The sequence below is a fragment of the Phyllostomus hastatus genome, unplaced genomic scaffold, assembly GCF_019186645.2.
Source record: "Phyllostomus hastatus isolate PE091 unplaced genomic scaffold, TTU_PhHast_1.1 phas_contig_283, whole genome shotgun sequence".
In the NCBI taxonomy this organism is placed as follows: Eukaryota; Metazoa; Chordata; class Mammalia; order Chiroptera; family Phyllostomidae; genus Phyllostomus; species Phyllostomus hastatus.
In genome coordinates this window covers 12,327,553-12,342,743 of record NW_025333833.1, presented here as the reverse complement: position 1 = coordinate 12,342,743, position 15,191 = coordinate 12,327,553, and the positions used below count along the sequence as shown (strand labels likewise).

Sequence of the window (15,191 nt, the reverse complement as noted above, 5' to 3'; positions counted from 1 at the left end):
ATCATCCAGCATTTCATGCCAACCCGCTCAACCACCCCGGCCCTCAGATCTATTTCTAGACGCGCCTCGTGTGTCTGCAGATAAATCACTCGTGCACTTCAAAGAGGGCTTCAGTGTTGAAACTGGAAGCCAGAGCTTTGGGTGAAAAGTCACTGTTTCATGGGAACCGGTTTCCGGTTGTACGAGACACTCAAAAGTCAGGTTCCCAGGAAACACGTGGTGCTGTGGACACGCATGTCATGGCAGGACGTTAAACAGGACTGTCGGGGAAACGATGTGAGCACGTTTCATGTTCAGGCAGAAGGCGGTGATCTTCTGGGATAACACTACTTGAGACAGTGGAGGGCTCACGTGGAAGACAGCGTTTGCTTCGTGAGAACAAGAAATCCCGGGACCAGGGCATCCGCACAGCAGCGAACCGAGTCCTCCGTGGACGCGTCTGAGGTGGGGCTTCACGGTTCGTTTACAGTTGAGGAAAAACTATTTTAGTGACTTGGCCAAAACCATACAAAGGGAGGGAGCTTAAAACCCTAGGCGACTCGGCTCTCCCTGCATTTTTCTGCTTGAAGCAGGATAAAAAGCCTTAAATTTTGGCTGCTCCTCTATTTATGTAACAACCACAGCTGCTCCCCAGAATAGCTGCTGCTGGCTGAAAGAATGAAGGGCTTTTGTTGTGAACATTTGAGTCCATTTTCTATAGCTCTTGGATGAGTTTCCTTCCTTTTCCTTTTGCACCCTGGTCTTTTCAAAGGAGGTGAGGAGTCTCACCATTAGCTCTTCAGTGGTGCCGTCAGTAATGCGGATGGATTTTCAAGTCAGGGCTCATCTTCTCGGCAAGAACAAATTTAGCTTCTTCATCCATTCTGTGGCAGGTGACCTCCTGGCTACCCGGTATATACTAACTACCCTCCCTTCGGAACGTGGCAGGAGGCTGATGGCGAGGCTGATGGCGAGGCCCTGCATGTTTGCAACCCCCAAAGAGACAAACAGATGGGGCTCCTTCTGTGTTTTGGGGGGACAAGCCCAAACCTGGACTGCTGGCCAAGCTCTGAACAGGGCGCCCTCCCCAGAGAGTAACAAAAACAACCCTTGTCGAGGCGATCAAACGCGTTAAAAAAATACAAAAGTTATTTTCTCCTTTTGATGGCTGTTGACTTTGTGATAACGTTTGTTAAAAATATTACATCTGTCTTTGGGAAGAGCTCATTCTCTTCATAAAATATGGAAAAATAAACTCTACCAAACCCACAGTTAACACTCCCCAGGCCTGCCCCGGGGCTCCGGGCGGCGCATCTCCAAACACCGTCGGCAGAGTGAGTGTGCTACGCTTCCCGGTGGGCGGTGGGCGGTGAGCGAGCGCTTCTCGCCGTGCGAGGCAGGGCTGCGAGGGAGAGAAGGAAGTGACGGGCTCCCGGGGGAGAAGGAGGACATGGGATGGCTGATTGGCTAACAAAATGAAGGTACCAGGGTGGTTTGGGGCCCTCCTGTACTCCGTGGGATGTCCCCTTGTCTCCTCTGACCACTCGCTGCCCAGCTAATGCTCGGGGGGTCACGAAAGGGAGGGTAGGGAGCCATCATCGCTGCCATTGCAAAGGAGGGCTCATCTTCCACACCGAGGATCAAAGTAAAACACTGAGCTGGATGAATGGGAGAAGACAAGGATCCATAAAAACAGTAAAATGTTTATTTTCTTAGAAAAAAAAGTGGGGAAGAGAGATTCGAAACGATTGTGATCACACTTCGGTCTGCATCTGAGCCCAGCCCACGTCGGTCGAAAGCTTAATCCTCCAGCTGATACCTAGTGAGCAAACCGCCTGCTGCTCGCGCCGGGGTCACGCCCAGGAGTCAGGTCACTACATGCTTTTAATCGATAAGAGTTTCTCTACTTGCTCTTAGCAGAGAAACAAGGCTTGCCATAGCAACCGTCCCATCCCCCAAGCGCCACATCGCCCTTGAGAAGCGAGGCTCTGGACCACTCGGGAGAGACAGGGAGGAAGGGGGGGGGGCGGGAGGAGATGCTTAGAAGCGGACCAGTCTAGAATAGAAGTCTGATATCTGAGTTCACCACTACCTCATCTTATAGAAAATAGGTTGGAGAGCCTCTGTAAAACCAACGGTATCTTTAAGGTGGAGTCGCAGAGTTTTGCTGCATACCTGGACACAAGAGAAGTGAAAAGTTGCAACAAGTTTTAACTAGCAGCAACAAAGAAAGTTCGGTAACAGTTGTTTTTTTTTTTTGTTTGTTTTTAGCAATATTCCCTTGCAAGTTCATTAGGAAACACTGGAATTTAATGGGGCATACGATATGGAACAATCTTCTTTTGCTAGAGTGCTGTTCCTTGGAGAGGACCGACCTTTGCAAAGATTTCAACTGGGGTGTCACCTATATACACAGTAGTAGCTCCTGGTTGCAGAGTTAGATTGGTGCTATGTGATATCTTCTTCTTCCGAACAGTAATCTCGACCCTGGAGGGGAAAAGAAAGGTACAGCGTGTGAATGAGAAATTCAAAGCTGAGCCTGAGACAGGTACATGTATCGATCTTCTCCCAGCGTCTGTCTCCTTGCACCAAAAACCCAGGCTCCATCAGCGACTACCCGGCACGAAACCGATACGTCATAAATATGTTTTATAAATGGTGTGTACCGATTTATGAACTGCATATACCGCCAGGCGTGGCAGTTGTACCAAGCCCCAAACTAACCCTTACTTTATAGTGATGAGAACTTTCATGACGCACATACAAGACTCAGCCTTTCACTAAGAGATTAGCAAATGGACGATCCATTCAGGAGACCAATTTCTCCTGAACAAGAGACACTGAAATGAAGAAGGAACAAGTCCCTTTCAGCTGCGGCCAGGGCCGCTCACATTTTACAGCTCCGCGTCCATGCCCGGAATTTACGGTTTTACAGAGAGAAGGTCTTCGTTTTAGTGCACTCCAAATTAAAACAGGATTTTTAAAAACAAACAAGGACTCACTGAATGTAACCTATTTTAGGACTACGCTTGGTATGTGTGGGACGCACAGGAAAGGCAAACATGCTGACGCATGTGCTAACAAAACAGTTCCCAGCAGGCTTAGGGACTCCACACCGCGGTCACCTTTGACCGTGACCCGCCTTCTCTCCAGGAGGATATACACTCCACGGAGGCACCGTCAGGGCCGGGACTCACGCTCCACGCCTGGCCTGGCTGGGCTGCCTCGGCCAAGGCCCGCGGCTTCCCGGTCTGCCGCCCGCCACGGACGGCACGGGAGTGAAGCGGCTCCCTGCCTCTCGGTGTCGCAGACCAGGGCTCCGTGTCACCCCAGCAAGTTCAGTAAAAATAGTTCACGGATTAGTGCGGTTCGCTTCCTTTGACTTTTTTCTTTTAAAATATATACTACATTTTGTTCAGTTTTGGGGTGGGGGAGATATTCCTTTAAAGACAGAATTTTCTAAATAACTGGGCCTTATTTGTAAAAGTATCTAAAACTTAAAGGATATACTTTTGCATAAAACTCTTAATTAAATGTATCCCATGTTTCCTTTTTTTTTAAAGATTTTATTTTATTTTAGAGAGGGAAGGGAGGGAGATAGAGAGAGAGAGAGAAACATCTATGTGCGGTTGCTGGGGTCATGGCCTGCAACCCAGGCATGTGCCCTGACTGGGAATCGAACCTGCGACACTTTGGTTCACAGCCCGAGCTCAATCCACTGAGCTACACCAGCCAGGGCTATTCCGTGTTTCTTTGTCACAATATCTGCACATTGGAAATGTTACACATTCTCCTAAGAGGGAAGTGTCCTCGTGATGAATCGCTGTGTCGCCTGGCTGGGGGCAGTCCCGGCTCTGACGTACTAGCTCTGGGATCTGGGCTAAGTCACCTCTCTGTGTCTCTGTTTCCCCACCTGTAGAATGAGGGAAACAACAGCACCGACTTCACACGGTTGCGCGAAGGTTGAATGAGTTAATGGTAGTGAGGTGGTTAAATAGTCCCTGGCACATAATTTATACATGTGGTACGTGCGTGTGCACGCAGGTACACCTGTATTTGATAAACTGAAAAACGCTACCACATAGTGAAGTCATCGGGGGCGGCCTGTAGTTCCCGGGCTACCTGGCCCCAGGTTGCTGGTTCTCTGTGAATGCGGTTCACTGACTGGCGTGCTTTAGTTTTCCTCCCACGTCAGACTGCTGACCCTGCCGTCCACCCCTTACAGTGTCTGACCCCAGTGCCCTCCTCACCAGCCTTGTTTTACTTGCCGCATGAAAACACCTTCTGGGCAGAGAACCTGGGCAACCGACCTTCCTGAGAAGGGGAGCATGAACTCAGAAGTCACCCCCTACTGATGGCCTCCCTGGTCACCCCTCCCAAGCAAGTGGAGACCCGCCCAGAGCCTGGGCCCAGAACACTCAGAAAACACCCCCTGGGCCATATGGTGAAAAGATGGAAGGGACCCTGACACGGGCCCTGAGAGCTGGGAGTTTATTTTGCGCATCTGAACACGTCAGCACAGCGCGGCACACCCACCGGGTGAGGCTCTCCACATACCCTCCGAGTGGGGAGCGAAGGCATTGACCCCCCCATGGACGAGGGGTGTTCAGCTGGAGGGAAGGGAGGGCTCGTGGAGTTTTCATTAAGAAAGGTCAGAGGACCTGTTCAGGGTGTATGTGGCACACACACTGTTGTGTGACATCAGGCAAATTACTGGGCTTTGGTTTCCTGGGGATAATCGCAGGGCTGCCATCGGGACTAAAGGGGAAAACTATAGTGTCTGGCGGGCAGTCAATAAATGTTTGCTGCTGTTGGTATGACGGAGGTCATTACACCTCGTGCTTGTCCAGTCCCCTGGCACAGGGATAGGGACCTCCTTCCGTGTGGCTGTCAGGTGAGGATGGTGGTCATCAATTGTGATCTGACAGATGTCAGGGAGTCCCTCCTCCCACCTCAGCCTTGCACCCAGGACAGGCCAGAACGTCATGTTCCCGATGGCAGATGCCTGAGTCCCTTCCCTTCTTATATCGAAGGGAGGCCTCAAGTCGAAGTGAAGGCCCAGCGTGGGGCTCAGCAGACACCTTGTCCACAGGGAAGACTTGGACCCAGTGATGGACAGGCGTGCACGCACACACACACACACACACACACACACACACGTCTCCAACTCTGTAAATGAGTTACAGGGTTATGAAGCAGAAGGCGCACTTCAGACCCTCCGTGTTTACGGCTCCCAGAAGAAAGCGCCCCCTTTTGTGGAACCAATATACAGAAACCTGTGTACACCCAGGACTGCAGCCTTCACTCCCCAAGCATCCGCCCCCTGAAAGCGCTGTAATTGCTACGAGAAGGAAAACCCCACCCAGCGCCTTGCAGACAGAGCTTCATCGGTGTTCGCACCAGCCCTGCGAGCCGGGCGTGGCGCCCTGCGACTTGCGGTCAAACCTGAGCCCAAGAGCCCAGGATAATCCTTGCTTTTTTTGCTGTGACTGTAGTTGATAACTAAATTCAAGTTCGAATCAGTTTCATTTTTGTTCTTATCACCTGTCAGCAGCTCTGAGAACCAAATATGTTATGAACAGAAAACCTGGAAATCAAAGCCGTCGAGAGTATGAGCCCCCAGATGGCCGGTGTCCTTTTAGGAAAGGGGAACCCGAGAGCTGGGACTTGCGTGGCCTCAACACCCAGGGTCCCACCTGCACTCCTCCAGCCCTAAGGGGCAGATCAGGGAGCTGGCTTCTATAACTGACTTCACATCTCATTTAAATTTTTAAAGAGCTGTGCTAAAAAGAGGACCTTCCGACCTTCAGCTGTCAGAAGGCAGGAAGTGGGAGGAGCCGGGTTTGGGAAATACACAGCCATTCTCTGAGCCCCAGCGCGCCCTTTCCCCCAGCAGGACTGCAGAACGGAGGTCTTTGTAAAGACGCTTTGCGCCGTTGGAACCAGGGACTGTCGGGCACAATTCCGCTCTTGTGCACAGGCCGCACTGAGAGCTACAGAGAGCAAAACCCCTACGAGGGCCCCACCAGCTGGAAGACCGGAAACGCCCGGTGATGCTGACAAGGAAGGGTTGTTGGGGGGACCACGTGGGCACTGCAGAGCAGACACCAGAAATCGCAGCTTTTGCTTACTGACGAGTCCCTGACCACACCCTTCCTCTGAAGGGAATACCCCACATCCTCTTCAGTCGTCTGCATGGCTTTCTGGGAAACGTAGAGAAGTTGAGGTCAACTCAGAACACACATTGCCGAGGTTCTAGGGTAAAAGTTTTTGTTTGTTGACATATCTAGGTTAAGAATTAGAGATTTTAAGGAGTAGCAAAGGAAAGGGCATTATCCTAATTTAAAATTCTGCAAGTTTAATGAGGAACGCTCCAAGAGTGACTTTAAATACTAAAAACTTCCTGCAAAGTCCCTACGGTGCTTTTTTCTTCAAGTTTAAGTTAGACAAATTGCCTAGGCCTGGCCGTCCAGTTTCAGGGGTGATTTTAAGTTAGTCTTTAGTACGTTTTTGTAGACGGGTTTGCATTGGGCCTCATACATACGCCTCAGCCATACAACAATTACCCGAGAACTGCCCAGTTCACCAAATGAGTAGGTTAGAGCGAGATGAAAATTACTGGAAGGGTACACTGAACCCCAGTTTCCCCATCTCTAAAATGGGGACAGAAAGACCCAATGTAGTAGTGTTTTTGTGGGGAGTTAGAAGTAAAATACATAAGGTGTTTAGCAAAGCTTGGCACATGGTGGGTACTTGAAAAATTATAGCTCTTATGATGATACTGAAAAATGACCTCAATAGACCCACCAACAAATAGTTCATAAACAGCTTGGCTGAGAAATTGGGCCCACAGCTGAATCCATCATTTACATTCAGGTCCTTGGTCCAGTGGGGGATCTGGGTGCCTGTCCTCCCTCCTTCCTGGCTGGCTCCCTTGTCCCCAGCCCTCACGCATCCATTACTGCCCATTTTCTCAATCTCTGCGGAAATGTCACCTCGCCGTCTTCCCTGAACACACTATACCCAATAGCACTTCTTAAACCCTGCTTCATTGTTATTTATATTCGTTATCATCACCTGACATCATCAAGTAATCAGAAGTAATGAGTGGGCAGACGCTGATTGATACCTTGTCGTAGCCTCAGGACTTAGACTAGGGTCGGGAGCATGTCAGATGCTCCATGAACACTTGTTGAATAAATGAAAGGATGGCAAGTATGTAGACAGTTCGGAAACTGTGGAGTTGGAAGGGGACCCAGCAGTTCTCCTCTCTGACCTTGCACCTAACTTGGGATGGGCCGCCCTTTACCGCCTTCCAGACAGGGAAACTTCTCTTTTCGGCTGGAATGTGTCAGATGCTTTTCCAAGCTGCCCGTGAAACTGTTCAACAGCGGAGCCCAACCCTGCCTCCTGCCCACAGAACGGCTTAGTCTGGACCCTTGGAACCGGAGGATGGGTCTCCCCAGATCAACAGTATACCCTCTGTCCATTACCTGTGAAAAACATAGTTGCCATCCAGGTCACCCTCCTTTACATGTATGTCAGTTTCTCCATGTGTTTTTTTAACAAACCCACCCAAAACATTACCAACACTGAAGAAAATATCACAGAAACACAGCCTAAGATGTGTAAAAATTAAGTATCTGACAAAGGGAATCCAAAAGAATCCATGTGCTATATCTTAGCAATTGTTGAACAGAATATAAAACTGAACTTCTGTCAAAGGTCTGGAGAGGGACATAATGCTCAGCCTCAAAGGAAAAATGCAAAGATGAGCTCGTCTGATCGTGCAGAAACAAAATTTTGCACATTGAAAAATAATGCAACACAGTAAGAAGGCTCATCCTACAATGGGAAGAACACCTGCAGCGAGCAACGTGTAAATGGTAGAAGCTACGTGAGAAGCTCACACCTGCCGCAAAATGAACAGTGAGAGGGTCTCCTCCCTCCGAGGGAAGGGCACGACCTGGAAACTCCTTTCGGACAAAGTAAAACCAGCATGCGTGCACACAGCTAAATGGCCAGCTTCGGTAATCAAAAATGCAAATGAAAATAATGAGATATTACTTAAACATGGCCATGCCCCATTCTGAGAGGGCACAGTGAAATGCGACACTCACACACCGCTGGCCTCGCTGTGTGGCGGAGCAGCTGCTTTGGAAAGTAATTGGGCAATGTGCATTGTGAGTCATAAAAATGTTCACACCCTTTATTACGGAAATCAGTCTCGAAGATAAACTCCCAAACACACATTTTTAAAAAAATGTGTTTAAAAAATGTGCCTGGGGCTGGGGGGAGAATGGGGATTGACTCTGAGCAGGTGGGAGGGGTCTTACTGAGCTTACGGGGATCTGGAGTGTGGTGATTGATGGCCATGCAATTTGGTAAATTTACTAAAATTCACTTAATTGTACATGTCAAATGAGTAAATTTTATGGTATGTAAATTACACCTCTATAAAGTTATTAAAAGTATATGTACACATATTTTCATTGCAGCACCTTTTTAAGGCATGAGAAAAAAATCAATTGAACAACTCCCCCAGGAGGAAAAAGAAATACTAAAATATACCTCCTGCATTTGCTGCTTCCAAACAGACAGCACCCCACCTGCAAGTCCCAAGCAGGAAGGTCCTTCTGGGGTAACACCGTGTTTTCACACACTGTTCTCTCCTCGCACACCCCTCCCAACCTCCCCTCCATGTCTCCTTCATCTTCACCATCTTGCTCCAACGCCGTATCCTTAAGGGGCACTTCCCCCGGTTGTTTGAGGGCAAACTGGTCTCTCCCTCTCCCAGCGGTCCTTCCTTCCATCCCACCACTATGTTTTACAGCAAGTTTAGCCAAGACGTCTTTTGGATACCTGATGGAATCCTTGTGTGGCCCCTGTCCCACGGTTATGGACACTTGGGTGTTTGGAGGGAGGCCGTGCTGTGTGTGTACGTGTATATGTGAGTGTGTCGGGATGGAGGCTGCTGAATGATGTGATACAGGAGGTGTCCTGGGACTTTTATGAGTGGAATGAATTGTCAAAAATTTTCAAAGCCCACTGGAAAAAGCAGCCCTCTTGAACAGTGGGTTTTTATAATAAAGTCTCACTATAGAAGTTTGTTTAAATGAGGCTTACTTCTGTCTGGAAGTGTGAGTTGTTCTACTCGTCACAGAGCAGGCTCTTGTTTGTTGACTGACTGACTGACTGAAGATTCATTCTCCTCTCCCTTACTGCTCAGGATGAGGCTGGGAACACCTGTTAGTTTCTGGCACTATTTTTATTCACTGCTTTCTTTCTGTGATTAATCCTCCCCCTCTCTTTTTCTAACTGTGGGCTTCCTGAGTCTCCGTTTCTTGACTCAGTGATGCCTCCTGCATAACCTTCTACCCTGCACTGTGTGGCTGGCTGGCTCTCCAAGCACCAAAGAGGCCCCTGAGTAATGAAACACAGTTGCTGCATCTCTGTTTTGGCTCATCTTCCGTCTCTGCCCACCTAACACCCCACTCCCTATGTTTTCTTCCATGTATCACCGACCAGAGACAGCTTCAGATGCAAGTCTCTGTGAGAATCTGGACACTTAGGCTCTGTCCGTGAACCAGGAATAACAGGGTGGGAGAGGCGTATTCTACCACTGGAACATCTGGGAACACGGAGCTAGAATCCAGAACAAATAAGAGGCGGAGGAGGCGGGAAAGGGTGGAGAAGTGGAGTGAAGGACACCCCTGGGGCTGCCGGTTGGTGCTCCTTCCGTCGGGCTGTGGCCAAAGGCCAGTGCTCTGTCCCCCGCCCTCGAGGCTGGACGGGGCAGGGCCTCGCCAGTCAGCCAGTGTTTCAGCAGCATTTCCGTTTATGGACCGACAATAATCGACAACAAATGCCGAAGGAAAGCAAAGTAATTAGCTGTGCTGTTCAAGTCTCCTCCCCCGACTTACTTCCTCAGAAAAATCAATCGAGGCAGTAACTAATGGGCTTTATTCTAATTAGACTCGGGTCTCATTTGTAATGAGCAGCAGGAGGGGGCCAGCCTCCGACTGTCCCTGTGACTGTACGTAGCAAGGATCACCGGGGTAACTACAGCAGTGACAACAACTCCAGGACACTGGGCGTTTCATCTCCAAGAGAGAATGAGTAGTAACCAAGCAGTTTGGAAGCCCCCACAAAGTGTTTGTTAAACCCAAACCCTCGGTCTATGGACAGAAAAGGAGGATATTTTAGAAGCTTTAAGGCACATAGTTTCTCAGGCTTTATCTGATGCTGGCACTGAACACGGCTTCAGAGATGCTCTTGGCCCACGAGGTGAGCAGGAGTGAAGGTACAGAGAAGCCAGGGTGAAGAAGGGGTAGGTGTCCCTGTCTCCTAGAGACATGGAACCAATGTCCTAGAGCAGGGGTTGGTGACTTTCTCCATCGAGGGGCAAATGGTAAACACTTTAGGCTTTGCATTCCATATGGTCCCTGTTGCAGTTCAACTCTGTCGACGTAAATGTGAAGGCAGTGACAGATAAGGGCGAGAGAGAGAGAGAATGGCTATGTTCCAATACAACTTCATTTATGGACACTGAGTTTGCAAGTTCACACTATTTTTCACATTCAGTAAATATTATCCTGCTTTTTGTTCGCCCCCGCCCTTTAAACGTGTAAAAACCCTTCTTACCCGGTGCACCAGATTGGGCCCGTGGGCTGCTGCAGAGGCTAGGACCACCTCCAGGGGCTCGGAGGCCACCCCGGCGAGGGTTTGGCCTCCTTCCTCAAAGAGCAGCGATCACTTCCACCTTGAGAGACACTTCTCTCACGATGGGACCAGAGCACGCCTCCAAAATGTCAGTTCATAAAATTGTTCTTATTTTACAGACAACAAAACCACCCGTCAAAATCAAAATTAAATTAAAAATTTTTCCTACAACCTCCTCTTTCTAATGGATGGAGTGTTCAAGCTTCATTTAAATCTCTGTCCATAGGTGTGCCATTTTAATATCATTTCAATGTATAATAGACACAATTTTTTATTTTGCTTTTTTTCCCATGAATGTTACCTTATAAAACTTTTACCCATTGTAACTGATTCCTTACAATGATATTAGAGATACCATAATTCTTTTAGTGGAATTATATGTGGAAGATTTACAAGCCATTTAGTGGGCTCAATTCAAAGGGAGGTCTTAATTAAGTCCTTTTTCAGGTATACAAGTTCAGGTTTAAATAGCAGCCCCTCACCCCCAAGCCAGGACAGCCCACTCGATAGACTGGAGGCTCACGGTTCACTTCCTGTAGGCAATGGCTTTAGCAAGTCGGGGATTCAATCCACAGACGCGCCTTCTAGACAAACTCCACGGAGCTCTTCATTCTGAACGAACTGCCACACCCTTGAATTTGGGTGGAACACAGTTGGAGGTTTGGGGAGACCAAGCACATACCTCCTTTCCTTAGAGTTTCTAACTGAGCACAGTCGGGAGTCAGATGGGAATCTGTTTTCTTGCTGGAATAGAGAGCCCAGCAGGCCCTCCTGATCTGCCCCCGTCCCAAGGCCAAGGCCCTGTGGATGGGGACAGACCCACTCGGTCACAGGCGCAGACTGGAGGGTGCCAGGTTTGCCCCTCTCACTGCTCCCCGGGCTAGCAGGCCCGAGAGGAGAGTGTGTGAGAAGGTGGCTCCTTTCCTTCCTCCCCGCACAGAGCAGCGACATCGTTTGCCGGACCACAGCGCTCGCCTCCCTTTTTCTCTCTGCTTTCAGGATAGGAAGGATGTGCATCGTGCCGGGAGGAGAACTGCAGCCGTTGATGGGAAGTCTCTACTCACAGAAGGCCGAGAACGGACCCAGGGGAGAGAACGGACCCAGGGGAGAGCAGTGAGGAGGGGGCGTCCTGGGCCCAGGGTTGAACAGAGCATGTCTGTTTGGCGTCCCTCCTCTCCCAGGACGTGACTCGGGGGACCAAGCTGCACCCAAGAAGAGTTAACAGGATCCGTGGGACTTCATCCTGGAGCCTGGTGAACCTGGCACACCTGGGAACGAGCAGCTCAGGAGGGTGACAACCAGGGGAGGTCCCGAGGACACAGGACAGGCTGGGGCCAGCTGCACTGACGGGACTGTGGGGACTGGACTGTGGGGACCACTTAGTCTAATGAAGCTCTGATTAAATCCAGGTGGTCACACACTTGGCCGAGCGCAAAATAAGAACAGTAATCACTGGAGGTCCACGGCCTCTGCAGCCTCGACCTCCAGAGCCCTTAAAAACAGGAGCGATTCCAAATGAAATCTAAAGGGAGCGTTTCGCGTGGTTTCGAGCGCGGCTCCGCGCCCGCACGCTGGTGCTGCCTGGAGGTTTCCTTCTGCCCAGCTGCCCAGGGGGACTCGGGGACGGGGTGAGCAAGGCCGGCGACCACGGCCTAATCCGCTTCTTTCCACTTGACATTTCCTGTTTTCGGTGACTTAATTTTGAGAAATGTACAGGGCACAGAGAAGTACAAAGACTAACAAACACCAGAGGTGCCTCGCTCCGATGTCAGAACTGGCAGTTTTTTGTCACACTCCCTTCTAGCCGCCACCCTCCCCACTAAGACGGGAAACTACCCTCTCACGGCCCCTCCCGCATCTGAAGGCACAGCGCTGGCCATGGGCTGCTGTGTCCCTCGAGCTCGTTTGGGTACTCATGTCATAGTCATGCTGCGCCAAGTGAACTGTGCTTTACGTGTGCATGGACGTCTGGAATACGTAACAGAGGGCATTTATCAATACAACGTACCAACACGTACCACACCATCGTGAGCATGCTTGTGTGTGTGTGTTTGCCAGTGCCAGGTATACAGCTGGCGCTTACTAAATATTTGTTGAAAGTTCACCTGTAAACAGTGTACAGTACTTTTTGTGTTTTTAAATCTGTGTGATACCGTATAATATTTATCATTCTGCATGGTCTTTTGTCCATTTAATAATATGATTTGCTCTGCACAATAATATATGCCTGGTTCATTTCTTTAACTTCTACATAATACCATAGCGTGGAAATATACAGGCTTTTATTTACCCATTCCTCTATCATTACACACGTAAGCCGTTTCTGTTTTTTTTTTTTTTTGCTGTTATTGTTTCTTTTGTTTTGCTATTGAACACAGAATGCTTCAGTAAGCTTTACTGTATACAAGAGAATTTTAATGATATAGACCTGTAAGTTTAACTGATGCTTTTTATTGGTTTGTATCAATAGGACTTCTTTACATATTCTGGCTCCAGATCCTTTTGTTGTTTTAAGGATTGCAAATACATTCCAAACTAGTTTAGTGGAAACTGCATTTGGGAATTTCGAGGCTCATGAATAAGGAGGATACTGACCCCTGACACTCACCTGGCTCCTGTGTCTATTTTCAATTTGTTTGGAACCCAGAAGGGAAGCGGGGTGCACCCAACCTCCAAACCACCAATGACCAATTCTGAGCGTGTTGGTTCTCCTCTTCTAAGTCTATTTAGCAAAGTAGGATTAAGACGGGGGCAGCCCAGAAGGTTCTGCCCCAAGAGAGCTTTCCGCACGGAGGGAGCAGAATGTGTCTCCACTGAACAGAGTTTCAAAGAGATGCATAAGCGTCCCACAGATGACAAGATAATATTGCAGAATAAAATTTACTAGAAATGTATCAGACATATGATGTTTCAAAATGCCTTCCCAACTGATATACGTGGGCAGGTCTCATTCTCCACTCCAGGGGGTCTTTTTAGTGGGAGTTTAAAAAGTTGGGGGTAAATTGGATCAAACACTCTCTACAGTTCCTCCCACTCAAAGTCGTGTGCTTCTAGATTGGAAGCTCCCTAAAGGCAAGGACCCAACCAATTTTGTAATTCACTAGTCTCCCAACTCCTCATTCCTGGGTCCCAAAAATATATTTCAGTTAAGCTTGTTAAATGAATGAGAGAAATCAGTCTTATGATTTTAATGATTTTGATGGGGGCAATGATTCCCTTTCCTAACTTTTGACTATTTTTGTTGTTGTTACAGGCATTTTAAAGCTGGTGTTCATGAATATTTCTTCAAGCAGGTTTTATAAAACCCACAAGAATTAAAAAAGAATAAACCCTTCAAACAAGAAAAAAATATAGGGACTCAGCTGGACCCAGGCGGATGGGACTGAGTCGCAGGCTCATTCTGTTATCACAGCCTCGAGCTGGTCGTACAGGCTGTTTACTGATAAATCTCATTCCATAACACCTTTACACCACACAGCGGGCAGGTGGGTCAGTGCGCTGGGAAGTTCCCTCATCTAAGAATCTACCTGCAAGGAGACACCTGTACCGTCACGGGAAAGCGTTTGGTCCAGCAAGATTCATGCCGGTAGGTCCTGCATTCTTCGTTTCAGTCTTAGCCTTCCCCCCAAACAGTTTCCCCCCAGATCTTTACAAATGGCCTTGGTGATATGGATATAGGACACGTCAACCAAAATGAAACTACCAATCACAGAGCATCACAACACTCAAACGTTCTGCTAGAAAATCTACGATGATTTTTCTTTAATTTCCCAGACAAGTTAGTATTGCCATCCACGTGTTTTTTTTTTGTTTGTTTGTTTTTGTTTTTTTTTTTTGGTGAGGGAACAGAAGACCAGAAAGGTTAACCGATTAGCCTGGGGTCACACAGCTGCTGCTGGAGCTGCGCCCTGGATTTGGCTCCCGTGTGGGGCACAAGCTCTCTCTGCTCCGTGTTGCCTCTCTCCCTGACTCTCTCGACCCGGTTTCTTGGCCTTGTACCTGCTCTGTGCCTGCGCTGCTGCTCCTTGTCGGAGCCCCTCGCATCACACTGAGGGCCCTCTGCTGCGGGAGTCTGCCCGGCCACATGTCCTGCCTTTGTGGCGCTTGCTCCTGCTGAGCCCTGTGGCCCTATTTGCACCACTCATTCACTGAACAAGTTCCGTAAGTGGCGGCTCTGTCCCAGGCCCTGTCCCAGGTTCTGGGGAGACAAAGACAAATGAGAACCAGTGCTTATCCTGACAGAACTGCCTGCTTAAAGCTTCAGTCCTTTTAGACATTCTTAAATAATAAAGTGGCCATCACAGAAGGCGGTGTCCTCTCTGTCCCCAGTGCCCTCTCTGCCCCGAGGGCTAACACAATGCCCAGGGCTGCCAAACCCGGTGGCCGTGGGGAGGAAGGGAGGAGGGAAGGGCGAGAAGAGGATGGGAAGGAGAAGCCAAACACGGACACGTCGAAGGGAAGTCACACGTAAGCGTCCCTGGGTCTCTCTG

The 15,191-nt window shown here is 49.0% G+C and overlaps 1 protein-coding gene across 1 annotated transcript in view; it reads right to left on the bottom strand.

Annotated features, from left to right (window-relative positions):
• Positions 1-1,662: 1,662 nt before the first annotated feature.
• The window catches only part of CUNH1orf21 (chromosome unknown C1orf21 homolog), a 190,703-nt gene continuing 177,174 nt past the window's right edge, over positions 1,663-15,191 (bottom strand). Inside the window, exon 6 of the mRNA XM_045838484.1 lies at positions 1,663-2,466. Coding sequence (XP_045694440.1) covers positions 2,428-2,466 — 39 coding nt within the window. The 3' untranslated portion in view covers positions 1,663-2,427. The remainder of the gene's footprint in view (positions 2,467-15,191) is intronic.